Raw genomic sequence first — 27739 nt, 5'->3', positions numbered from 1 at the left:
AAAAGTGTCACATGGGAAGGAGCATGTGTCAAAAGGGGGGGGGATGGTTGAGTCAGTAAACAGATGATAGTTTAAAATAGGTGTTTCAAATTCTTCTCAAAAAAGTTGTCAAAATCAAAAGTTGCAGAATAACCCAGGATGAGGATTGCAGACAGCACAGTCTGCTTACCTAGCACCATTGGCACCATTTGAACACTTAATGATGGATTTCATATAACTAAGCCCATGTGAAGGGAACAAGTTTTGCTTGGTAATGGTAGATATGTTTTCAAAATGGGTAGAAGCATACCCAACCAAGCATGCTAATGCAGAGACAATAGCAAAAATACTACTGAGAGACATTCTGCCCAGATAGGGCATACCTGACTGCATTAGCCGTGATAATGACACACTTTGCAAATCATGCCCTGGAAAAATGTGTCAAAAATAACACGGGTTGATTTAAGAAAGCACTGTGCCTACCAACCACAGAGTCGAGGTGCAGTTAAAAGAGAGAACGGCACCCAGAGTGACAAAATGTTGAAATGTACAGAAACAGGACTGTAATGGGTGAAGATGTTGCCATTCATGTTAATGGCTACGAGAGCCAGGGTAAGATCTAAAACCGGATTACAGCTGCACGAGGTACAAGGAGACCCATGAGAACAGGCATGCACCCGCCCGCAAGGGAGGCGCCGAATGCTGATCTCTTGGATGACACCACAATTACATACTGTGTATAAGCTTTGCTCACTCACAGGTAGCAGCAGCACTGCTACAACCTCAGGAGGGCCAGCTCCACGATCTGCAACTGAGGACTGGATCTTGGTTAAGGACTTGAGGAGAAAGCATTGGTGAAAACCATGGTGGTTGGAACTACCAGGTGCTCTTAACCACTCCAACAGTGGTAAAGATTGCCGGGAGGGCCACGTGGATCCACACAAACCATTGCAGATGGGCTCCAGGCCTAGCCTGGCAGCACTGACATGTTTCCCGGAAACCTTTACCCGTGTGTACTGTCCGGTGTTTGAATTTTTATTTTCCAAGCATCAATTAAATCAAATTGTGACAACAACCTGGGCATCAATTAAATCAACTTGTGATAATAACCTGGATAAAGTGATGGAAGATTGTAAATGTGATTCTTCACTTATTCTGTCCAGTGTGAAATCTGTAGTGCAATTCCAATCCCCACCTATTACTATACTGTCCGTGCAAATAAACGGACTCGACTGTCCTGCTGTCCTAACGTGTCTTTAAGCTGCTAAAAAAATCCAATCATACAGTGCCCCGATTTGCTGAATAAACATTTAATAAACCAAAAATATTCTCCGCTACCTCTGCCCTCACCATCAGTGCCCTACCTTTCACTATCTCTGCTGTGGATAAGAGTCCAACGGTGTAAAGTAAAGAAAGTGTAAAGAAAAAAGTGTAACGTGTAAAGAGTGTAAAGAAAAAAAAGAAGGGCAATGCCTGCACTAAAGTTAGTGGCATTGCGAAGGATATGCTGTCCTTTCCACCCAACTCCCCAATACATCTCATTCTCTAAGTCTGTGTGTATTTCCTGAAGAAAAATTATATGTAAAGGTTTCTGAGTGCAAAAACCAAAAAGTACCAGTCTCCTCTGCCTCTCTCTCTCCATTAATGTTTAAAGACCAAGAACTAAAAGTCTGCATAGGGAAAATTAAGAGGAAAATCAGAAAATCAGACAAATGGGAGGGATAGAAAGAAAATAAGGATACCCTTTGATTCATTACAGTTATTTAGTTTTTGTCTTTTATTACCCTTCCCTTTCTCGTGAACAGGTGTTTTGTTTTCTTAAGGTGGTGAAGTGCTTTCTTAAATTATAATGCTTTGTTTCATCTAATATATCAAGCCCTACAAGCTTTGCAATGCTGTGACAGTTCTGATAGATTTAGTTGTGTCTGGAATCTAATCAATTACGTTGACATGCCAAAAGTTTCATCCAAAAGAACACTGAGTTCCTCCAAAGTGTACAGTTCACTGGTTGGCCACTGGGAATCCGTTACCGTGCCATCTGATTCAGAACTGTACTCCATTTCAGCGCCATCCTCCCTCTCCTGGGTCTTAGTGAAAGGCGGGTCCACCGCCGCCTCCGCCCCGTCACACTGCGCCTCCTACCCAGGCTCAGCTGCAGCAGCTGTCGGGGACATTACGCACGCAGCAGTGCCACTAAATCCACTCACACCGGCTCCCTCTGATATAGTTACTACGTCATCTCCAACCATTTTATCTTTCTCTGAATTTCTATGGAGTTTAGGAGACTCCGGGTTTACATTTTGTGGGGTTTCATTGTTTCCCCACAGCCATCAGCCTCGTTAATCCCCCCCCCCCACCTCCTCCCTACTCCCCGAGTTTCAGCCGCCTGGTCGGCGTCTTCCACAATCTCCGCTTTCTGCTCTCTATGCGGGCAAGCAAAATGCTTCTGTCCCATGTCCCCAACCTCAAAACACTTCATCCTACCTGAACTTACATATACCATGTAGTGTCACTCTCTAGGCTTCACTCTGAAACGCTTCACCGGACTGGGTAGCAGATTTCAGAAAGATAAAAACTTGTCTCCGTAAAGACTGGAGATGTTTCTGTTTCTCATCCCTGCAGCTGAGCCCCATGGGCCAAATCGGAACTGCCAGTTTTCCGAACTATGACAGTTCTTTCTCAAGCACCTCATTGAGGTTGAATGGCAAGATGCCACAGATGGTGACTTTAGTGGACGGTACTGCGAGTGGGGATATTGGTACAAACACATTATTAAGAACAACGCCGCTCTCTATCAGCTGAGCAATGAAGTGTTCCTCTTTCAGGAAGACAACCACCGCTTTATTCATCCTTGATGCAAAAGACAAATTCCCTTGGCCCACCTCCTCCCCACAGCCAGGTGCTCCACACCGACATTCGGGGCGGCCACCAGCCGCACTCCATGTCGGAGCAACAGGCTTGGCATGCTAAGACACCGCCACATTCACTCTCACCAAACGCACTCACACACACAACTCCCAGCATGCAACAGCAAACAGAGAGACAGAGACAGAGACAGAGAGAGCGAGAGAGAGCAAGAGAGGATAGAGATTGACAAGACACTGCTGATCATGATGTGTGAGGAAGTGTAATGGGCAGTATGAAAAGTAAAAGAAGAGGAGTGGGTAGAGAGAAAGAAAGAGAGAGAGAGAGATAGCGAGACAGACAGACAGACAGACACACAGAGAGAGAGACAGAGAGAGAGAGAGAGAGACCTTTATTAATGGCCGTCAAGGGTGCCAGAGTCATTTACCACTCCGCCACTGCTCTGGCAGTTAGCGCTCAGCAGGTCATAGACAGAAGGACAGTGACACAGAGAGAAAAAGTGAGGGAAGATCAAGAAAGAGGTGAGTGGGATTGCCAAAAGGGGGATCATTTCAGGGTAGAGAGAAAGATGAGTGGGAGAGACGGAGAGAGAGTTTTCTGACAGTAACAACTCCTTTGAACCATGTAATTTCTACATCTCCACTTAAGATAACCACAGACCCTGTCTCTTCTCTCTGACCATTTCTCATACCCCATTCCCTCACCTGCATTCTCTCCCTCACTCCCTCTCTCTCTCCATTCACTTTCAAATAATTATCAAATAGCCGCTACGACCTCAGAGTGGCTATTTCTGTTAAACTCAGCCAACTATGAAGCCCTCTACAAAATGGTTAAACAGATTATTTGTAGGGGAACTATTAAAAGGGCTTTTTCCTCTACGAGCAGCAAAGCTAAATGGTGGAGAAAAAAAATGCCATTCAAATGAAAATGATCCACCTCCACAGCTGAAGTGCCTTGCTATACCTTTGAATCACTACATTAAAAAAATAAATGACGAACATTTTCTGATGCGTTCCAGCTTCTTTTAAACGGTTCCACAAACTACGTGAAAGGGGCTTCAAGAGTGAAGAATGGTTTGTAAAACAGTTTTGGGGATGAACACTAATCTGGAACAGTATACGTTACCATTTAGGCATTCTTAACAAAGATATCTGTAAGTTCACACTCTTATGAATCTAAAACATTGTGTCTCATCAAGCGGCGATGTACGTCTAAGAGAAAGATAACCTCCCCGTGTTACCTCCGGCTTGGATGGGCGTCCCTAAAGACACAATTGGCCGTTTTTGCAGGTGGGAAGCCGGATGATGGTATGTGCCCTGATCGCCACACTAGCGCATCCTCTGGTTGGCCAGGGCGCCTGTTCAGGGGGATGGGGAACTGGGGGGAATAGCGTGTTCCTCCCACATGCTTTGTCCCCCTGGTGAAACTCCTCACCGTCAGATGAAAAGAAGCAGCTGGTGACTCCACATGTATCGGAGTAGATGTGGTAGTCTGCAGCCCTCCCCGGGTCGGCAGAGGGGGTGGATCAGCGACCAGGATGGCTCAAAAGAGTGGGGTAATTGGGGAAAAAAATGGGGTACAATTGGGGAGAAAAATGGAGGAAAAAAGGAAAGATAACCCCTCATCTGTAATTCCTCCAAGTCGGTCGCAAAGCCACCAGGGTGGCATGGAGTGTCAGCTGCATACCCCAAAAAGGTCCTGCCACACCACTTGCCAATGCATTTGCCTACTCAGGTATTCAAACAACTAACTGATATTTAATTACTTTTGTAAAATTGATTATTGTAGCTTAGAGAGCAGTGGAGGGAGGAGGGTTAGGGGGTATGGCCCCTGCTTGCCCCCTTTTTTCCATCCCATGTATGAATCTCTACAATCAATACCACCACCACCACCACCACAACATGAGGTCAATACCAGCAGTTCACATATAAAACTTAACGAGGCGAAGGCTTGGTTATCCGTTGTATTGTAACGTCACAAACTTTAATCAAACTGTCCTTCACTGACTTGGACTTCTCACTGCAAATATTTCATAGCGTGCTAGCGACGAGATAGTGAGCCTATGCATGTCACTCCCAGGAACAGGTAGAGGAGGAATCCAACACATGCAACTCTCTCATCGCAGCAAAGCATCTGTAACAGTCAGACACGGATAACACTTTTTCCTGACTCAAAGCAAATGATCTTTGACCAGAAAGTCACTCACTTACAATGTTCTTGGTCATTCAACAAGTTGTTGGGTAAATATCCCAGGCACCCCTATAATATCAGTTTCAGGTCTGGAGGTGAATTCTTTGAGAAATTGTAGGTCTCTGGAGGATAAGCTCTAAAAACAAAAAACACAAAACCCACAGGTCTAGACAAAGCTATAACATTATGGGTTTGAAGAAAGAGTCAGGAAACTTGAGTGATACAAAATATAAGGGGGAAAAAATATACCCACAGCTGTTGTTGTCATGTTTGCGCAGATACATGCAGACCCACACACACACACACGCACACACACACACACACACACACACACACACACACACACACACACACACACACACACACACACACACACACACACACACACACACACACACACACACACACACACACATCTCCACCTGAGGTGTGCACACACCAGTGCACACACAAAAACACAATGTCTTCACCGGCCCTGTGTAAGAGACATCCGGTAATACTTCATACTGACAACCACAGGAGTGACGGAGATTGGTGAAAACAGAGCTAACATGTAAGGAGTTCCCCCAGACCGAGAACAATGCTGACGGCATTCCTCAGCTTTGTCTTACACTGAGCGGAGAGGAGGACATACATCAGTGCCGCAAGCTCAGGTTTCTCTCTGATAAGCGTATCCAGCCTGAGCAACGGAAGTTTCAGGTTGGGCTACGGCCCGATTTAATCAACCGTGGACTGAGATTCATAAACGGATCAAAGGTCAGGGGTTGGCTGTTGGCTCAGCGTACACTATAACGGAGCTGATCTCAGCACTTCAGGTTTGATTCTGGCTCGGGAAACTTGGCTGCAAGTCTTCCCCTCTCTCTGCTCACCCCAGAATTATTGTCTTTATCTTTTTTTTTTGACGATCCCCCCCCCATTTTCTCTCCAATTGTATCTGGCCAATTATTCCACTCTTCCGAGCCATCCCAGTCACTGCTCCACCCCCTCTGCCGATCCGGAGAGCACTGCAGACTACCACGTCTCCTCCGATACATGTGGAGTTGCCAGCCGCTTTTTTCACATGACAGTGAGGGGTTTCGCCTGGGGGACGTAGCACATGGGAGGATCACGCTATTCCCCCCAGTTCCCCCTCCCCCTGACCAGAGGAGGCGCTAGTGCAGCAACCAGGACACATACCCACAGTCGGCTTCCCACCCACAGACACGGCCAATTGTGTCTGTAGGGACGCCCGACCAAGCCGGAGGTAACACAGGGTTTCAAACCGCTGATCCCCGTGCTGGTAGGCAACGGAACAGACCGCCATGCCACCTGGACGCCCCGTCTTTACCTATTTTTATATTCAGGTACACTGATTAAACTTTCTTTGATTTTCTTACCTGGATTATTGAGCATACATAATGACATCTTTATCGCTGCCCTGTCAATAAAGGCTAAACTTTTGAAGAAGAAGAAAAAAAGGCAATCTTTTATTAAAAAAAATTGCTCGAAAAATATCTTGGTAGTTGACTGCATGACAAGACTCAGTAGTACATCCAGCATGAAAGTAAGAGTGAGTAAGATTTTGGACGATGACAAACAGGTGAAAAGATGAAATAATAATGGTGTACATGATGAGACTATGCAGTGGCCAGTCTCTGGTGTGCTCGGCTAGTTGCAGCCATACTCCCTGTGCCAATCCACAAACAGGTCCTCAGTGATTACGGAGGTTAAAAAAACAAAGTCTTGTGTGTCTCCACTCTTCCTGCTGCTCTATTTCCATCTCCTGCCTCCAGCTCTCATCAAAACAAACCAACCTGTAATCGGTGACCCCCCCGGCAAACAAAACTATAGGGACTGGCTGCTGCTTCAAAGCAATTCTCTACAGGAACTACATTGTCCGAAGGGGTCATCCAACAGGGAATACAAGGTGTGTCGTGGAGTTTGTTTGTCTGATGTCCTCTGCTGAGAGAGCCGAGTTAAAGACTCCAGAGCCCAGTGGGGATGCAAACTGTTGAACCATGAATCAGGAGAGGGTTACTGTAGCCGCCGACCCTGAGGGACACAAAGTGTCCAGTATGGGGTCTGCAGGGAACTGGGACTGTTTGTGTTATGAAATCATCCCAAGTTGGCAAAGCAACACCATGCAATCTTTATGGATTTGGTAGCTATTAGTGAGAGGAATAGTGTTGTGTGTGTGTGTGTGTGTGTGTGTGTGTGTGTGTGTGTGTGTGTGTGTGTGTGTGTGTTATATAACGTCAACTATACAAAAACAGGGAAAAAAACTTAGGTGACAACAAATACTGCCAAGATTGAAACATAAGTACACAGAGATCAGGACTAGAGACAAGTAGGAAAGAAAAAGGAGCATTTAAAGAGAGGACACAGAACAGACAACGGAGAGGAAAAGAACAGGCATGAGATGAAGGGAGAGGATAGAAAGGGAGAGAAAAATGAAGAAAGTAATGAAAATTAAAGAAAAGAAAAAAGAAAAGATTGGGATGGAAGGGAAGGAGAGTAAAATTAGTGGAGCAGAGAGGTCAGGAAAGGAAAGGAGATCAGAGGTGACCAGAGCAGGAGAGTAAAGGAAAGGAAAAGAAAAGGCGGGGTGTCTCCTTTCAGGACAAGCCAGTCAAAAGCAAAAGAACCAGTGTGGGTGGTGATTATGTAAGGTAAGCCCGGCTCTTATCAGATGTGGAAGTGACGACTTAAAGGGAGCAGTGAAGAGATGAGGGAACATAAAAGACAGATTAGAGATGAGGGGGTGCTGGGTAGGCAGCCAGTTTGGGAGACAGATGGGTTCCTCCTCAGTTCAGTTCGAGTTCACCGAACCGGGATAAGAAATGGACCCCCCCCCCTGAAATTCACTACACTCGCTCTGGCAGCTTCAGTCCTCGACGCCACAATGCTTGCCGACAAATCCTCCACACGTGAAGCTCATACCCGTCGCAGATACATCAAGCTGCTCCAATTCAGAGTGACTTAAAAATGCCTCCGGTGTGAAAAGGCACATATTCCCAGAACTCTGCCTCTCGCTGGGTCAACAAACACAACAATGGTGGCGCACAAACAGAGAATCACCCATAAATGCAACACACAAATAGAGATGCACACAAACAGGCACAAAGGAGCGAATGGGAGCAGAGATGGATATGAATGCGAAGCATGAATTGGATGTTCTCTCTCTCTCTCTCTCGGTGTTTTCCTTTATTTTCCCTTTAAAACATTGTGTCCCTGTCATGGTGCCTCCATGACCAGTTTCTTGAATATGTTTGCCATCAGGAAAACTTGGCTCGAGCTTGACAGATAATGTGGTTGAGGTGTGCAGTGAAAGGGTGAGAGGACCGAGAGAGGGGGAACGGCTTGGTGAGGACAGGAATGATGAGGAGGGGATATAGAGAGGGCAAAAAGGGAAGAAAAAAAAGAAGGAAAGGAGAGGAGGAGGAGGAAAATACAAAGTCAAGCACTGAGGAGAGGAGAGGAAATTAAATGGGAGGAGGCAACAAAGGAAAATATAAACAAAGGAAGAAAAAATGGGAGACCATACCTTTTAAGAACAAAAATGTCAATGAGGCCAGATAGAATTAAGATAAAGACTAATATATGGAACAGGTTCAGGGAAACAAGGGTGGAGACAGAGAGAAAACAAAGGGGTCACTGCAGGGGCGAACGTCAAGTTGACGTCTTCTGAAGGTACGGCGGGGAAACGGAGGAAATTAGAGAGATTAAGTATGAATTTCCTTTGTGACATAAATCTATATCAACTGGTTAATGTGTTCTTCAGAAGATGTCTTCCAGCGACACGACTGGCACGATTTGGGTTTGGGCTACCCTGATGTGAGTAGAGCTTCGCGGTACGGTGTCAGTGCGCCATGTTCAACTCAATCGACGACCCATTAGCCTTTTTGTTTTTTGTTTTTTTTTGAAGGGAGAGCAATTTCTGCCTTTATCGGCAGGACAGTGAAGATGGACAGGACATACCGGTTGGAGAGACAGAGGTGAGGAAATGCAGCACAAGTCCTGAAGTGGGACTCAAACCCAGGATCGTCAGGCCTGAGCCCACATGGTACATTCCTCTCTGGTTAAGCACTGTGTATTTTTAAATTCACTCTGTCAACAGAGTCCGTGATAACAAGACTACTATAAGTGGCTATAAAGATACTACCTCGACTACTACTTCCATCATTAATAATTGTGGTTGGTATTGCGGTTTTTATTTTTTTAACAGCTTTACAGCTGCATAATTAGTAATAACTAAGAATGTAATTTCACATATACAGAGGAGTAATTCACTGGCAACTCTACCAAAGCAACTGAGAAACTTTGCAAACTACTGCAGTATGACCGCTCTCCTCATAAAAATCCAAGTTACCCTTGTGGATTGGGTCCCTATTGTCTCTCTGTCTCTCATCCTCTCTGACTACCTCAAACCGGGGCCGATGCATCATATCCTTATGAGCATTTTAGGGTGCTGTCACACTCAGGCTAATGAGGAGCTTGTTTTGTTTGATTTTTTCCCACCAGACCCTGGATCATTTGCCCTGAAAATTGGTATGTTTAGTCACGTGTGAAAGCTGTTTTCCAACTCAAGTGCACACTAACATATGTGACCCCGAGTCGGCTTAAAGACAGCGTCCAAGGGTCCACTTCTTGTGAACGGCAATGCTGCTTGTGGCCGGTATGAAAGCAGTCAAGTATAACTTCAGGAAGTGAACTGCTATTTGTGATGTATATTTGGATGGACTGTTGGACACACCCACCATGTCCCCTAAAATGAGCAGCAAGGGAGAGAGAGCTGTGGTGGTGAGTTTGACTGTCGTGCGCACATGCATTGTAAGAACAGCAGAAACTGTACGTCTCTTTTGAATATGGTGCAGCATCACTGCATGAGACAACCTATTGCAATGCAGGGGAATAGAGGTAGAAATGGTACCAGTTCCAAGTTTTGCAAAATTACAGAATGACCAGGAGAAGTAGGAAGGGGAAAAAAGAGAAAGACGGAGTTATATCAGTGAAAGAAAGGGCGGTTAATAGAAAATTGAACAGCCCTCCACAAATTATGTTAGCGGAGGGCTGTAGAACAGAAAGGCAGTTGATGAAGAAAAAGAAAAGGAGGCAGATGTTTGCCCTCTGCCCCGTGGAGAAAGGGAAAAAGAGTGAAGAGGACAGGAAGAAGGAGAAGAGAGCCATCCATCTTCATTGTTAGGGTTTGATGTGACAAAGCGTGTCTGGATTAGAAAGGGAGCGTGAAGACACTGCGAACACACCGCTAAACTGCTTACTTTTATGCACACACGCACGCACGCACGCACGCACGCACACACACACACACACACACACACACACACACAGAAAATCAAAGCATTGTGCATCTGTTGCCTATGGAATGTCTCCACTTGCTTGTCTCAATAAATCCACACCTTACAATGATAAATCTCAGTGTGTGTGTCCACCTACATGTGGCACGCATTTGTGTATTTGACCCGATGTGCGCTTGACCCTCAGATAATTATTAATATAGACTGGCAACAGGTTTTCTAGTTAAAGAGGGAGGCCTACAGTCAAAACCAGGAAGTCAGCCATCGCTTTTACTTGCCTGTCTTGTCAGGACAATTTTGAAATCTGCACTACAGTGCATCTAATTAATCCTTATAAATGAGTTAAATTGTTTTGTTGAAATTGTCAGTGCAAAAGGCATCATCATTTATGTAAGTCTGTATGCATGTGTCTTTCTGTTGGTATGAGAAAGGGTCTTACCAGGGCGGTGATATGGTCCTCCGTCATGGGTTCTGTCTCTGTGGGCTGGGGGCCAAGAGCAGAATCACTACTGCTTCTCACCAACAGGGGGGTGTCTATTGGAGACACACGCACACACACACACACACACACACACAAAGCAACAGTGGTTTAGCTAGCATGCCTTCAGCAACTGGCACATCTGCTAAAAAAATGGCTCAATTTATAGCTAGTATTTGATTGACAGTTAACCACATACAATTTGGAACTGGATCTAATAACGGGCACGTGGATATATTTGTAGTTTTGCAGCATGGTTGATTTGACCCCTTTCAAATTGTCACTGACAACCCATAGAAGGAAGCTGTGTGTTGTATAGGCTGTATAGGTTGTATATGTGTGACTAATTTTTTATTTATTTTAACATGGTGATGCTGGTCGCGTGGCTCGGGTTCTGGGCTGTTCCGGTGACGTCTAGACACTGCTTGGCATCCTCCTCATAATATTCTTCATCCATTATCTGGACCGCTTATCCTGCTCTCAGGGTCGTGGGGATGCTGGAGCCTATCCCAGCAGTCATTGGGCGGCAGGCGGGGAGACACCCTGGACAGGTCACCAGGCCATCACAGGGCGGACACACACACATTCACACCTAGGGGCAATTGAGTATGGCCGATTCACCTGACCTACATGTCTTTGGACTGTGGGAGGAAACCGGAGCACCCGGAGGAAACACAGATACGGGGAGAATATGCAAACTCCACACAGAGGATGACCCCCCCCCCAAAGTTAGACTACCCCGGGGCACGAACCCAGTAATCTTCTTGCTGTGAGGCGACCGCGCTAATAACTGCGCCACTGTGCTGCTCATAATATGCTTTATATATTTTATAATTCCATTATAATTCTGTTATCATCCAATGTGGGTCTTGACTTTATGCAGACCTCGGCTGATACTCCATTTACAGAAAGTTCCAGGACACTGGAATCCTCTGTTAAGCTGTCTTGAGGTGTCGACAGTCTATCTCAACAAAACATCATTAAAGGAAGGAGTCCACTTTATAACCCCAATGACATGCCTGCACTCACATACTAAAATCTGAGAAAACCAGCTCTGAAACTCTGGTTAACAGCGGTGCCTATGAGACAGATACATCCAGCATTCAGGAGGGCACAGCATGATGTCCTCCTGTATGGTAACCATTAATGGGTTAGCATGCTATGTGTCGGCAAAGATTTGTATATTAGCTTGTTTTTCAACTGAATTTGTTGAATTTATCTTCCTCGTGAATTTTCACTGTAGTGTGTGTGTGTGTGTGTGTGTTTGTGTGTGTTATGCCAACCCCTACAGTAATAAGACAACAGCTGTTAGAATGTAATCTATATTGACTGAGAGACAGACTGTGTAAATTCCAAACAGCTCTACAGGGGATGGTGAGCGTTTCATGTATGTATATATGACACCACTGACATTTCAAACAACAATAATAATAAAAATAATAAAAAAAACATAAACAGAACAACAACAGAACAAAGACATTTCAAAAGGGATCTAGGCCCGGGTTAGTCAAACTACGGTCTGGTACTCAAGAGTGCTCTATCTCTTTTTTTTCCTTTCTTTTTTTTGGGTGGGGGATTTTTTCTCCCCAATTGTACTTGGCAATTTACCCCACTCTTTCGAGCCAGCCCAGTCACTGCTCCACCCCCTCTGCCGATCCGGGGAGGGCTGCAGACTACCACATGCCTCCTCCGATACATGTGAAGTTGCCAGCCGCTTCTTTTCACCTGACAGTGAGGAGTTTCACCAGGGGGATGTAGCGCGTGGGAGGATCACGCTATTCTCCCCAGTTCCCCCTTCCTGTGACCGACCAGAGGAGGCAGTAGTGCAGCGACCAGGACACATACCCACAGCCGTCTTCTCACCCGCAGACACGGCCAACTGTAGGGACGCCCGACCAAGCCGGAGGTAACACGGGGATTCGAACCGGCAATCCCCACGTTGGTAGGCAACGGAATAGACCACAATGCCACCCAGACAGAGTGCTCTATTTCTGATGTGGATGGGATTGATTTATTAATCATCTGAGTTATCTTAAAGCGCAAATATAAACTAAAACTGCTTGCACACTACTATTGCATCTCCCTCTGTGACTTCACAAATAAAAAGTCACATATAGATGTTTTCTCACATAGACGTTTTGATTGTTTAAACTTAATTTCTTTGGATTCCTGTGAAAACTAGACATCCCCAATGTTCTATAGTTTCTCTCTACCCTGAAGCGAACATTTTTCCCACTTGATGAAATCTATTGATCTGGGCAAGAGAGTGAGATAATAAGTATTAACACTGCATTCTCTATGTGACTACTGTGAAGTATAAATACCGTATTATAGACAGCCAGAAATTTCTCATATTCCTTTGTTATTGTAAATGTTGTCCTATATACATCAAAGGTATTCTGTGTGGTTCTTTAATCTTGTCCTGCTAAAGCGGGGGTTATACTTTCCGGGTTCATGAGTACGCGAGGGTCCGCTAAATTTCGTCACTACCCAAGTCCATGAATAGCTGTCTGCAAGCAGGCCAGATTTTGTGACCGTGCTATGCTACTATGCTATGCTACAAGGATGCTACTAAGGGCGCTACAAGGGCCCCAACTGTGCATGCGCTGAAAACCAAAACGGATGCTGACTTTGAAGAAAGGCTGCATGAAGAGGTCCCTCGCTACCCACATCTCAACAATCCATCTTTAAAACAATACAAGGACAAGTAAATGTGTATCACGATTTTCTATTTTATTATGTGGTTGTACTAAGTACAACAGATAAAGCAGCGCTTCTGTGTCACCATGTTGATTTGATTCGTAGTGCCCACGCATGGAAAGACATCAGACATTGTGGAATAAGTAGGATGCTGATCTACTGCGCATGTGTGAAATGTGTCCTCGGGAAAATTGTATAAACAGAACAACTGCACGTCTGTGGTGTCTACAGCTGTTCATTTACGCGTCCCCTCATTATATCCGTCCATCCATCCATTATCCAAACCACTTATCCCACTCAGAGTCATGGGGATGCTGGAGCCAATCCCAACAGTCATTGGGTAGCAGGCGGGGCGATACCCTGGGCAGGCCGCCAGGCCACCACAGGGCCGACACACATACTCAAACCTAGGGACCCTAACCCTAACCCTACATGTCTTTGGACTGTGAGAGGAAACTAGAGCACGAGCACCCGGAGGAAACCCATACCGACATGGGGTGAACATGCAAACGCCACACAGAGGGCGCCCTGGGACGACCTCTCAAGGTTGGACTACCCCAGGGCTTGAACCCAGGACCTTCTTGCTGTGAGGCGACCGCACTAACCACTGTGCCACCGCGCAGTCCGCTCATTATAGTCGAGCCCTAATTCCTACATAAATATAATTTCTTTTTATCTACCAACCTGTCAAACTATGCCTTAAAGGATATACGTACATAGCACCCTTCCAGGAAACCTGTTCTCTCTCAGTCCTCCCTGATATCATCTGACTAGTTTACATTGCACCGTTAATGGAACAGGAGACAGAAGAAATGAAAGGATGCACAACACCAAGATGGAGGATAAAAAGATCTCTAAAATAAATGGAGAAAAGATGGAGAGGATAGATAGACGCAGAAAGCTAGAAACAGACGGATAAATTGTGTGAGAGTAGCTTTTGAGGCCATCCTACATTACTGCTTTAAAAACTTTTTGCTAATGTGTTGCTACACAATCATGTACTCAAAAACACGCACTAACGCACAAACACAAGCACATAAAAACTTTTACCACGTGCACACCCACACATGCACACAACCATTGCAATCTTAGCTGTCATGGTTGTGCTATTTGTGATGAAGTCACAGTTCAGCAATATTCATGTCTAATAATAATCTATCATCTGGCAAGATGCAGATGCCCGAGCTTATCATGTCAAACAACTGAAGAGGCGTTTTTGTGTGTTTGTTGGCAGTTGGGCAAGAGTAAAGAGAGAAAGAGATGAGATGAGGGATATTAAGTATTGTGCAGCTGACAAAATGAGCTGTATAATCACACACAGACACATACACACACACTCGCACGCACACAAAGTCAATCTGTGCTTTCAAGGAGGAAGCAAGAACACACTGACATGTTTTGCAAGCAACAAATGAGTCGATGAGGACACTGAAGTTAATTTCTTAGTAAGGACATTAGGTCTGTCACTACATAAGTAAGGACGAGATTGGGAACAACGTGAGCTTTGTTGTGTGGGTGTGTACTGTCAGAATGATGGTGAACAAAACGGGTTTCAGTATAGCAAACAGAAGTATTTTATAGGGGGCACGATATTTCACGTATGACTGCACGATATATCGTTTCAGCATCATTATTGCAATGTGTGCAGTCGCAATACAGGTAGTCCCGGGTTACGAGCGCCCGATTTACGAACATATGTACTTACGAACCGACCTCCATAATGCCTATTATTTTAAAAAATCGAGTTACACACAATGGTTCGTACTAGCGAATGGACGGGCTATTTTGCGGGACGCTCAAAAAACACCGCGTTTTAGGCGGTTCGTCAGCTCGAGGGAGAACAATGCCACACCTTTTTCACCATTTTAAGTCGGACCGCGTAAACGTTGTGTGCGTTGTGTTTTGACTTAAATTTGTCATGTGTTTACCCTTGTAACTGTAGCTTCAAAGCGTAAATCTGATGCAAGTGATGGCGATGCATTGAAGAAAAGTAAAACGATCACGATTGAAACGAAAGTGGAGATAATAAAGTGCTCAGAGAGAGGTGAAACGCCAACAAACACTGGGAAAGCGCTAGGCTAGAGTCGATCAACGATCGGGACAATTATAAAGGACAAGAGGAGAGTAGTGAAGTATGTAAAAGGATCTGTCCCAATGAAAGCAACAATTATCCCTAAGCAACACAGTAGCTTAATTATTGTAAACTACTAATAAGACACATTAGCCCCTAGCTAACGGGTCTGACCCTTTAATCGAGCGGTTAGTGATGTCGCCCTGGGGTGCAGCACACTCCATATCGAATCCCGCACCGGGCAAAAAAATAACCGGTTACATTATTGCTATGGAAAGGCTATTGGTAATTTGGTTGGAGGATCAAAATCAGCCTAATAGTCCTTTTAAGTTAATTAAGGCTCCTTCCGGTATGCAAGACATCAATTGGAACAAGAGTAAGTGTTAACCTTTAATTATCTTTTCTTTTCTATCTAAACAGTTTAAGAATTTTTTATTTTATGTTTTTTATGCCTATACACACATTCTGTCTCTCTTATGAATAATTTACTGTAGTTACATTTATTATTATTAATGCAATATCATATTTGATGTTTTAGGTAAAATATATACTAAGACAAACATTTGACTAATTGACGCTAGATGTGAACTAACTGTTACAACGTACATACAAATTCGACTTACAAGCAGACTCCAAAACGGAACTCGTTCGTAATCCGGGGACTTCATGCCGTCACATAACAGGATGTGCGATGTGAAGTAATGCACATTAACTCAAACGCCTCATGCTGCATCTTTTTGCTGCTTGATACAAAAGGAAAACTCGCACGGTTCTCATTTTCCATGGCTAATCTACAAGAGAAGTATGTCTGATATAACATAACTAGCTCCGATTTAAGGGTTCTTGGATACACGGAGATTGTTGCTGGTGAGTGACATGCAGGCTCTGCATGCCCAGAAAACCACCAATCAATCGTCGGCCACAACCTGTAAACGAGCGAGGAACAGGAGAAAAACACCGAAAAGGAAGATTTGGTTGAAAAAGTTAAATCAATGCCAGTTGTATGGATCTTTAAAATTTCTAATTATCTTTAAGACCAGGTGTTTCTTTTTCCTCCCATTCATTGTTTGTATTTTGGTGAACTGCAGACTATGAATGGTAGTGAATTCCAGGGGGCAGCCCGACCAGACCGTCACAGCCGGGACGCGAACTCGGGTTTACCGCACCGCGGGCGACCACGTTAACCAGTCCACTAAGGGCTCCGATCCATTAACCAAGGGCTACCGAGCCTATTCATCCGTGATCGTTACAAGATTATGAATTGTGGACTGTGCATATTTTGGAGCGTTTATTTCCAGTCCATATAAGGATGCCCGTTTGTCCACCGTTGATCCTTCTCTTGGCCCCTTCAGGTACAACGTGATTTGAGCTGCACTCATCAGCCTACATCTGACTAGGTGTTCAGAGCAGTCGCGGAGGACAGAGCAAAATGGGCAGTTTTCAAAACTTCTAGCAGGACAAGTTCTTCATTTTGTTTCGATATAAGCGTAAACTTATGTTGTACCTAAAATTCAGGAAATTCTGACACACACAATATTATCTTTTCCTCCATTTTGCCTTCCGTGCCTTGCTGGCTGCCTCCTTTCTATTGGCCATGCGGGTATAGTGCACGTGCTTTGCTTGACGCAGCGAAAAGCCGTCGTGGCGTGGCGTAAGCCATCAGAAAAATGGGTTTCAGAGTGCACTGGTGCCGTTGTCGCATTGTGTCTACCTGCTGTGAACCAGGCATGCACAGAAGGTTTCAGCCCTCACAGCAGGAAGGCCACATATTTACACACTACTCTTCAAAAAACAAAACAAAAACAAACCAAAAAACAAATCTCTACTACTACTACTACTACTACTACTACTACTTTACACTGCTCCTGTAAAGGGTCGTCACAGCAGATCATCCATTTCCATCTCTTCCTGTCCTCTGCATCGTCCTCTGTCACACCAGCCACCTGCATGTCCTCCCTCACCACATCTATAAACCTCCTCTTTGGCCTTCCTCTTCTCCTCTTCCCTGGCAGGTATTCAGCATCCTTCTCCCAATATACCCAGCATCTTTCCTCCACACATGTCCAAGCCATCTCAAACTTGTCTCTCTTGCTTTGTTTCCAAACCGTCCAACCTGAGCTGTCCCTCATAGTCATTCCTAATCCTGTCTTTCTTCATCACTCCCAATGAAAATCTTTGCATCTTCAACTCTGCCACCTCCAGTTCCGCCTCCTGTCTTTTCATCAGTGCCACTGTCTCCAAACCATATAACATAGCTGGTCTCACAACCATCTTGTAAACCTTCCTTTTAACTCTTTCTGGTACCTTTCTGTTAGCAAATCACTCCTGACACTCTTCTCCACCCACTCCACCCTGCCTGCACTCGCTTCTTCACCTCTCTTCTGCACTCCCCATTACTTTGGACAGTTCACCTCAATTATTTAAACTCATACGCCTTCATCACTTCTACTCCTTGCATCCTCACCATTCCTCCCTCTCATTCACACATATGTATTCCGTCTTGCTCCTACTGACTTTCATTCCTCTTCTCCCCAGTGCATACCTCCACCTCTCCAGGCTCTCCTCCACCTGCACCCTACTCTCGCTACAGATCACAATGTCATCCGCAAACATCATAGTCCACGGAGACTCCTGCCTGATCTCATCCGTCAACCTGTCCATCACCATTGCAAACAAGAAAGGGCTCAGAGCCGATCCTTGATGTAATCCCACCTCCACCTCGAACCCATCTGTCTTTCCAACCGCACACCTCACCACTGCCACACTTCAGTCATACATATCCTGCACCACTCTTACACACTTCTCTGCAACTCCTGACTTCCTCATCCAATACCACACTTCCTCTCTCGGCACCCTGACATATGCTTTCTCTAAATATTGCACCCTGTCATATGTATGCTTTCTCTAAATCTACAGACACAATGTAACTCCTTCTAGCCTTCTCTATACTTCTCCATCAACATTCTCAACGCAAACATCTCATCTGTAGTGCTCTTTAGTGGCTTGAAACCATACTGCTGCTCGCTAATCATCACCTCCCCTCTTAACCTAGCTTTTATTACTGTTTCCCATATCTTCACATTGTGGCTGATCAATTTTATACCTCTAGTTGCTATAGTTCTGCACATTTCCCTTATTATTTAAAATCAGTACCAGTATGCTTCTTCTCCACTCCTCAAGCATCCTCTCACTTTCCAAGATTCTGTTAAACAATCTAGTTAAAAACTCCGCTGCCATCTCTCCTAAACATCTCCATGCCTCCACAGGTATGTAAAAAAACCAAAATCTCTACAATTCAGTTTTTTTCTTATTTGTATTTTCTATGCTGATGCACTCCCCTACAACATCAGCCCGAGCATTCTAGAATGATTAATTATTTCCAAATAGAGCTAAAATCAAAATCAAATCAAATCTATTCAAGTCATCTGGTGAAAATCCCTGTTATTTTTTCATATCACAATATATGTATATCACAGAAAAGTATACCAGAATGTGATTTTTTTCCAATATCATGCAGCTCTAATTTCGGAATACAAAAATATGATATGCATTGTGAAACTGAAAAAAGTATCACGATATAAAATCGATTAAATTGTGACTCCCAGGGGATATAGATATAATTTATTAATGTTAACACAAGAGGGCACAAAAGGCATAATCCCAGTTTTCTTTGATTGACCTGTTGTTGACCCTGATGTTCACTGGCTGTAGTGATCATATGTTGGTGAGAAAATGTGGGAGGTGGAAATAGAAGATGCTCCATATAACTTTAAGTCAGTTCTATGGCATAATTTTGGTTTTCCAGCAAGGAGGCAAGAAAATGGTGACAAGATTGTGAACCGAACAAAAACTATTTGCAAGCTCTGCTGTTGCAGTATGGCTTACAAGATGGCTAACACCACTAACATGCTCCACCATCTACAACGGCATCATGAGAACAAGCTACAGTCACCACCTGATAAATTAGCAAAAGGCCAAACAACTCTTAAGAGGTCATTGGCTGCACCACTTCTGGCATCAAGTCAAAGCATCAGCATTTTTATTGCCAAAGACATGAGACACTTTTCCATAGTTGAGGATGAAGGATTTTGAAAACTTGTCAAAACGCTGGAGCCAATTATCACATCCCGTCCCATATACATTTCAGCAAATCTGTAGTTCCTGCAATGGATGAGGATGTGGATGTGAAGGTAAAGTTAAAGAAGCCCTCCAGAAGGCTGAGAGGGTTTGGTAACGACAGACGGCTGGACCTCTCGTGCTACCCAAAGCTGTATAACCCTCACAGCCCACATCATCAACCACCAGTGGGAAATGGTGAGTTTTATTCTTCAAATGTTTGCAATGTTTGTATCGAACCGTGAGCCTTGAATCATCTATCGAACTGAATCATGAGTTGCCTGTATTGTTACACCCCTAATATTTTAAAGTTTCACAGAGTTGTCACCATATGCCAATAATGGGCATCTGTTCATTACATGTGAGAGACAGAGCCAACATGTGCTTTGAGCCAGAGGGGACAGATGTGTTAATAGGGACACTGTGAGTGCTCCATGGAAAGATAGTCTGTTGTACAACAAAATGTCTCCCATAATGTCACTTTAGCAAAGAATGAGACTCATACAGGAGGAGGGGCACAGAGAGACAAAGACAGACAGAAAGAAAGAAGAGCTTTGCTGTTACACCCATAATGAGAGATGGACAAACAGGACAGAAAGACAGGCAGGATGAATAGCCAAATAGATGGCTAGTGATATAGAGATGGATTAAGTGTTTAGAAATACTGAAAAGGACTTAATAAATACTGACTCCTGAAATTATTTGCAATGTGGCCTTAAAATGATGAGTGTAACTATTAACTGTCTAACATTACCATCCAAACTCATTCACTAATGCCAGGATCAGACTACACAATATTTTTTGTCTTTCACGATGGTCACGATGTCAGATTAGGCAATCACAGTCGGCAGAGTCTAATATGGATCGGCAGAGGGGGTGGGGCAGAGGGGGTGGAGCAGCAACCGGGACGGCTTGAAAGAGTGGGGTAATTGGCCAGAACAATTGGGGAGAAAAAGGGGGAAAAATGTTTAAAAAAAAAAGAAGAAAAAGGCAGGAGTATTGTTGCCACAGCTCACTGAACCTTTCCTCGGTTTTGTCATTCCATCCACCAGCAGACACAGCAGCCTCCCTCTTTCTCTTTACCATGTTTACATATGTGCATCAGGGAGCATTCTGTCATCCTACTGGTCAATGTCAAGGAACATGTCGTAGGAGTTGTCAGACAAGGCAGGAAAATACAAATAATTCTGACATGCTGAACTTTTCGTCAGGTTGTCGTGGGGCGTCCCAGACACCACATCGATGTTCTTCGTGAAGTCACACTACACAGGGTAAAGACGCCCGTTTTACGTTTCCGACGTTCATAATTGGGGCCCGATGCTGGAAATTTGTCAGCGACGACAAAATTGTGTCATGATAGGGCTGAAATCATGTTGTCTGATCCCGGCATAACACAGATCAAGGTCTGTGTGTGTGTGTGTGTGTGTGTGTGTGTGTGTGTGTGTGTGTGTGTGTGTGTGTTTGTCAGCTTGCACACAGTATACGCATCCATTCATAAGTGTCTCAATATCTGTGTGTTTATGGTTTTGTCTCTGACCACCTGTCCTGCACCATGTCGCTCTTTGTCTCGTTTTGCAGGAGCCTAGCGGGCACAGTGCTGCCTCCTCAGGCCTCATAATAGACACATGACCTGGCTTCTGTCAGCTGTACTTAAGGCCGGCCAAGTGGACTCGCCATTTCTTTCAACTCCTCTACTCCAGAGGCATCCCCCTGCTGTGGATTGTTTTATGTTTGGTCCGTATGGTTTTTACACTTTACAACATCCCAGCACATAAGCCTGCACACATGCATGCCCTCCAAACACCACAGACACACACTCAACGCGTGTTTTTAAATAGTTTTCAAATTAAAGTGAGACTGAGCAGAGACTGACCCATAATACCACCGTATACATTCCTGAATGTGTGAAGAAACATGCATGTGGATGTGCGAGCACCACTGTGTAAGTTAATTAAGGCTAAGAGAAACAGACTTTAAAGGGTTACATACATGTGAGGCAAGCGCATGTGAGGGAAATGTAGTCAAATCACTCCCTCATCCAATCAGTGAGTGCGCTGTCTCTCTGTGAGGGTGAGTCCAAATGGCCTAAAAGACTGATTTGAGGGTGTGCCTGTGTGTGTGACATATGATCATGTCTCTCTCTTCACATCTCATCAGCCTACTGCATAAAATCACCATTTAAGTGAAAGTGATGGATGAAGAAAACTGCACTACTGTCTCTGCTGCTCATTCTGTTGAGTGTGTGTGTGTGTGTGTTTGGTTGGGAGAGAGAGAGAGAGGGAGGGAGAGAGAGAGAGAACCACTGGGAGACAGAGAAGGGAAACAGGTATCTTTTATGAAAATATATTAGATATATTTATTTACATATATAGATTCCCCTCTATTTTGATTAAAAATGTGTTACTACCATCATCATCATCATCGCTATGTTTATTACACTGCTGTGCAGGTAATCAAATGTAAGATTATTGACTGTGCCATCTATATTCATAGCAACGCATTAATTTACATAGACATCAAGAACAATATCATGCTAGTCTTTACAGCTCCACTGGGAAGACAAGTCCATTGACTGACATCTGAGATGGAGAGACAGACCACTGAGAAAACACATGCTAAATGATATTTGCAGGGTCATATATCGATTGGCACAAAATGCACCCTTGGTGCTCTTAGGACTGAAGGCACACGTGTGAGTGTTTGTTCATGTGTGTGTGTGTGTGTGTGTGTGTGTGTGCGTGTGTGTGTGTGTGTGCACATGCACGCACGTGGTGGGCTGGGTGGTTGGCAATCGAAGCCTCTAATCAATCTCTGCTCCTGGAATATTAGGGGAGGGCAAGACAGACAAAGAGAAAAAGGAGAGGGGGCTTGAGAGAGGAAAAAATGGCAGATAAATGAAGAAATGGTGGAATAAATAGGGAACACAGATCAAGATAACGGAGGAAGCTAGGGGGAATGAGAATGAAGAAGAGCAGACAGGGATTTTGATAAAGCGCACACAACTTTAGAGAAGCTGCAGCAGTCGCAGTGCAGATGACAAAGCACGACAAAAAAAATTAATGGTTGGGAAGAAACGAGAGCAAGCGAGGGAGGCGAAGCATAATGGTGCTTTAAACTTTCTTTTTTTTCTCTCCATGCAATTGTGATATCCACAACATTAGTTCAACTAGCCTTTGAATACATCATATTTACTTTGGGAGAAGAGGAAACACATAGATAGCTCATTAAGAGAAAACCTATGTTGGCGGACTGGAATATGTACTTCACTGAGTTCCACATAAGCCAATCCTTACATCCCCCCAGCTGTTAGCAGGAGATGGAGGCAGGCATTAAGAGGAGAGAGACGGCATCCAGGTGGCGTGGCGGTCTATTCGGTTGCCTACCAACACGGGGATCACTGGTTTGAATCCCCATATTACCTCCGGCTTGATCGGGCATCCCTACACACACTACTGGCCGTGGCTGCGGGTGGGAAGCCGGATTTGGGTATGCGTCATGGTTGCTGAACTAGCGCCTCCTCTAGTCAGTCGGGGCGTCTGCTTGGAAGGGAGGGGGTACTGGGGGAAATAGCGTGATCCTCCACGTGTTACATCCCCCTGGTCAAGCTCCTCACTGTCAGGTGAAAAGATGTGGCTGGTGACTCCACATGTATCGGAGGAGGCCTGTGGTAGTCTGCAGCCCTCCCCGGATCAGCAAAGGGGGTGGAGCAGTGACCAGGACAGCTTGGAAGAGTGGGGTAATTGGCCAAGTACCATTGGGGGGAGGGGGGGGGAGAAAGAGATACACATAGAGAAAGTGAGGGAATAATTCAGCCAGGACAGAAGTATGACATTAAAAGAAAAACAAAAAAAAATAATGGGGTGTGAGAGAGAAATAAAGATGAGAAAGAGCAAAGAAGAATATAGACAGAGAGCAACAGAAGAGACATCAGCGGAGAGACAGACAGACAGATAGACAGAGAGAGAAAATGAGCTTGAGAGGCAGAGAAAGAAGAGCCCTGACTATAACCTTTTCACACTGACAGTGATCGTCTCCAGAGCTCTTGTACCTCTAATCTTCCTGGACCATCACCACTGCTGCTAATCTCTGCTGACACATGGCCACATTATTGAAAACAGACTAAACTTCCTGTCTTACCGGTGTATGAACCTTCAATGTGTGGCCTATTTATGAACAAGGACAAAGAAATGTCACATATTTATTTTATTACTATTACCGTCATTACCTGTAGTAGTAGTAGTAGTAGTAGTAGTAGTAGTTATAGTAGTTATAGTAGTACAAGTATTAGTATTAGCAGTAGAATTATTATTATTATTAGCAGTATTACTAGTGGTGAGAGCGGTAGTAGTACAATTAACACTAACAATAATAATAATAATAATAACAGCAGTAGTTGTCATTATCATTTTGTTGTTTAAGTAGCAGTGGCAGAAGTAGTACATTTAAACCTTGTAGCATCTTCACTGTAGTCAATCGTAAAAACAGTGCCTCTGTCATTCTGTTTTAGTCTAACTTGCGATTTCGACTTGATTCACGGCTGGAATGCTGTCTAATTTCAATGACATATTCCGAAAATGGATTTTGCAGATTAACGTTTACATGTCATGTTCTCCAGAATTACAAATGCATTCTAATATTTCCTTTTATGGAGCGTCACTAAACCAAGGTGGATTTGGGGAGAGAAGGGAAGTAAAAGACCCAGGGTCAGGCTCACTATTAGCTGATAGGACAGGCAACTTGTTCGCAATATATATTTCTGGTGCAGGGCTTGAGCCAACAGCGAGTACGCATACTCCATCTTGTGTTGGGTTTGTTGTGTTAAGGTGACGTGAAGTTTGAACAAGTTATTCCAACAGCTCTGAACCTCATCACAGCCTCACACCTCTGCTGATCAGCCACTTGACCTGACATAGGACAAATTGAGAGAGAGAGAGATAGCGAGAGAGAGAGAGAGAGAGAGAGAGAGAGAGAGAGAGAGAGAGAGAGAGAGAGAGAGAGAGAGAGAGAGAGAGAGAGAGAGAGAGAGAGAGAGAGAGAGAGAGAGAGAGAGAGAGAGAGAGAGAGAGAGAGAGAGAGAGAGAGAGAGAAGAGCAAGAAGCAACAATTGGACAACCAGTCACTAGGAGAAAGAGCGAGTGAAAGAGTGGGAGAAAAACAGAGATCTCTCTCAGACATATCCAGTCTGGGTAACAACGACCAGACACAGACATCAGAGTCCATTCTACATGGTGATAGAAAACACACTTCCTGTCCTCCGTACGAGTCCTGTCATGTTCTGTTTTCTTCTCCGTCTACGGTGCCAAAAATAATTGTCAACGCCAAGGTTCACCTTGTCTCTGTCTTGACATCATCACTGTTCAGGAGACACCACCTGTGTCAGATTTACTTACTTTAAAGCTTTTATCTAACTGAAATAGAGCGGAAAACACTGAAGTAGACTTTGATCCCAGCTAAGCAGAAAACATGCTCTCCTAAAACCAGGTGTATACCTGGAGATAGAGTCCAACTGTCAAAATACTTAAGTGAAAGATCTAAGCAACAAACCAGTCTTCCAAAAATTGTAGGCAATCACTGCAGGACATTGGAAGTCCCTAGCGGGTACAGACTTCATTTTGGCCTTTGTCTTTCCCTCTTTTTATTACTTTTGACCATGGATCCTGACATCCATACATCTATTTGCATCTGACACGGTGTAGGCCTGCAGCGCTTTGATGCAGTTGACGTCAAAGTTTAGCCTCATAGCATTTCCTTTTCAGCCTGTTTCCTGTTAAACATCAGCGCTAACACTGGCCTGGTCACGTATTGACCAACCAGTCATGGCTAACAACTACCATCAGTGTTACCCCACAGGACTCATTTCGTTTGTTTTTCAGATTCTTTTTCTTCTTGCCCAGGCAAGAGATCTCTGAATTCTTCATCAAAAATCACCAAAATGTTCCTTTCGTTCAACCAATATCCCTGTTCAATCCCGCAAAGGGTCAAAGAAGGCTAGAGCCTTAATTCAGCAGATTTTGGTAATAAGGGAGAGGAGCACCTTGTACAGGTCATATACGTTCACACAAACACAGCGATTCATACCTACGGGCCATTTAATGTCTCCAATTCACCTGGCATTCATGTATTTGAAATGTGAGAAACCCATGCAAACACAGAGGGAACATGCAATCACCAAACAGAAGAGGTGAGATTGAACCCAGGACCCTCTGGCTAGGCACTGGTGTACCTAAGAAAAACTCTGGTATAAATCAAAGATTGATTGGTTCTTGAGAGCAAGCAGGATCAGATATATGAGTTCTGCTTGTCAAAGGGAATCTGCTCTGAATTGGCATTTCTGCTTAGCAACAATACCCTGGACACTAGACTTGTCACTGTGGTGCCATTTCTGAATCAGTATGTATACTCTTTACTACAGTTGATAACTGGTGTTATCAACTTTTGCAACAAGAGTGAAGTGATCGGTCTCCCTAAGTGTGCAGGTCTGTGCTCGGGGATGTTTGTGTCTCAGAAACCATGTGATTGTCGAAGACTGCCAATTTGCATTCTCAGTGAACGGCATGCAAAGAAACACAATTCATGAACATGCAAAAATTCAATTTTCATACAGTGGCAATGGCAACAACAGTTACAGTGGTTAAGTTTAGGGTAAAGTTTAGGTATCGAGGCTGTCATACAACAGTTCCTTTCTCTTTGTTTCATCACATGATTTCCAAGAGAACGTCTCTTGAGAAGTTCCCCTCAGCCTCCAAGTCAGAACAAGTAAAAAAATAAAATAAAAAAATGCATGCCTCAAGTGCCTGGCGACGATACAGATCCGTCACTTATGGTTTCACTCAGCATCAGGAAAATTAATGTTTTCAACCAAAATAACACATTTTGTACAAAATGTGGATACTTTTGGCATGTATATTTATATTTTTATCATACTTTAAGTAGAAAAATTGCCTTATAATGTTTATTACTTGATTTTCGCAGGTTGGGGTCTCTGACGCTGTAAAAATCTCTCACCAGACATCAACTCAAAGCCCCAACCGTAGAACGGAAAGAGCAGGCATTTCTCAGAATATGCCGCAATGTACTTTGAGATGACTAAAACAGGTGCTGCTATTGTGTTGGGTTTGTCATATCATGATATTAAATAAAACACCGTTTCTGTGTGAGGAGAACAAATTAGACTCAGAGAGGTTGCAAGTAAGACAGACAGCCATTGCAGATGATGCCTTTGTGCCTGTATGGGGTTTAAAACTGTTAACAGAAAGCAAATGCTGACAAGCTGAAGTAGCAGGTCAAGATGAATACCAGAGCTCAACAGATGTCAAGGTTCGGAGCTCTTCCTCTAGAGACTATTGGGTCAAAGCTGCTTCATCAGGACCTTGATCAAAGTGCTGCACCTGGAATTAATATAGTTTGAAATACACCTGGGAAGCCAAATACCATTTTTTCCAGGATTTAAAAAGAACTGCAGATAACTCATTGTTTTTTGCATTCTTCCAAAGATAAATGTTGACTATGAAGTAAGATTTAAAGTTATAAATGCATACTGCACTTCTTTTTTATTCTGAAAAAGATCAATTACCTGAAATATATTTTTGCTCATTTTCTTCTTCTCATAAGTTGTTACTAATGGCGATATGCTCAACACATAGCTCAATAACGGACAGATAACAGTGAAAAGGCATGTTGCTAGTACCCAACAAAAAACCTTCAAAAAGAAGTTGGTTATTACTTTATCAGAGGTGTTATTCAAAAAGCATGATGGGATATTTACGGGGCTCTACACTGCAACCTTTCATAAGAAATGCAAGGTCTAAATGTACTGTGAATGGGGTGGTAAATCATCTAAATAGAAATTAATGCATTTATGTTTTCAAGCCATTTTTGTTTACTTTTCTTGCTACCAAAGCTCCTAAAACCTATGATTAACAGTTTTGCTCATCTCCCCCGCCCCTTCCCCCTGAGGGGTGTGCCATGGTACACTTGATAACATATTTCAAAAAATATTGTGGCTAACAAATGCAGCAACCTTGAGATTGTAACAAAGCAATTCAT

The 27739-nt window shown here is 44.0% G+C and overlaps 1 protein-coding gene across 2 annotated transcripts in view; it reads right to left on the bottom strand.

Annotated features, from left to right (window-relative positions):
* pard3bb (par-3 family cell polarity regulator beta b) overlaps positions 1-27739 on the bottom strand; it is a 520416-nt gene that overhangs the window by 370254 nt on the left and 122423 nt on the right. For both annotated transcript variants that reach the window (XM_056289172.1, XM_056289173.1), the window contains exon 4: positions 10768-10862. In XM_056289172.1, coding sequence (XP_056145147.1) covers positions 10768-10862 — 95 coding nt within the window. The remainder of the gene's footprint in view (positions 1-10767; positions 10863-27739) is intronic.

This window comes from Lampris incognitus, chromosome 11 (assembly GCF_029633865.1).
Source record: "Lampris incognitus isolate fLamInc1 chromosome 11, fLamInc1.hap2, whole genome shotgun sequence".
NCBI classification, from domain to species: domain Eukaryota; kingdom Metazoa; phylum Chordata; class Actinopteri; order Lampriformes; family Lampridae; genus Lampris; species Lampris incognitus.
The sequence above is the reverse complement of the archived record's forward strand: the minus strand, read 5'-3'. Positions and strand labels throughout refer to the sequence as shown.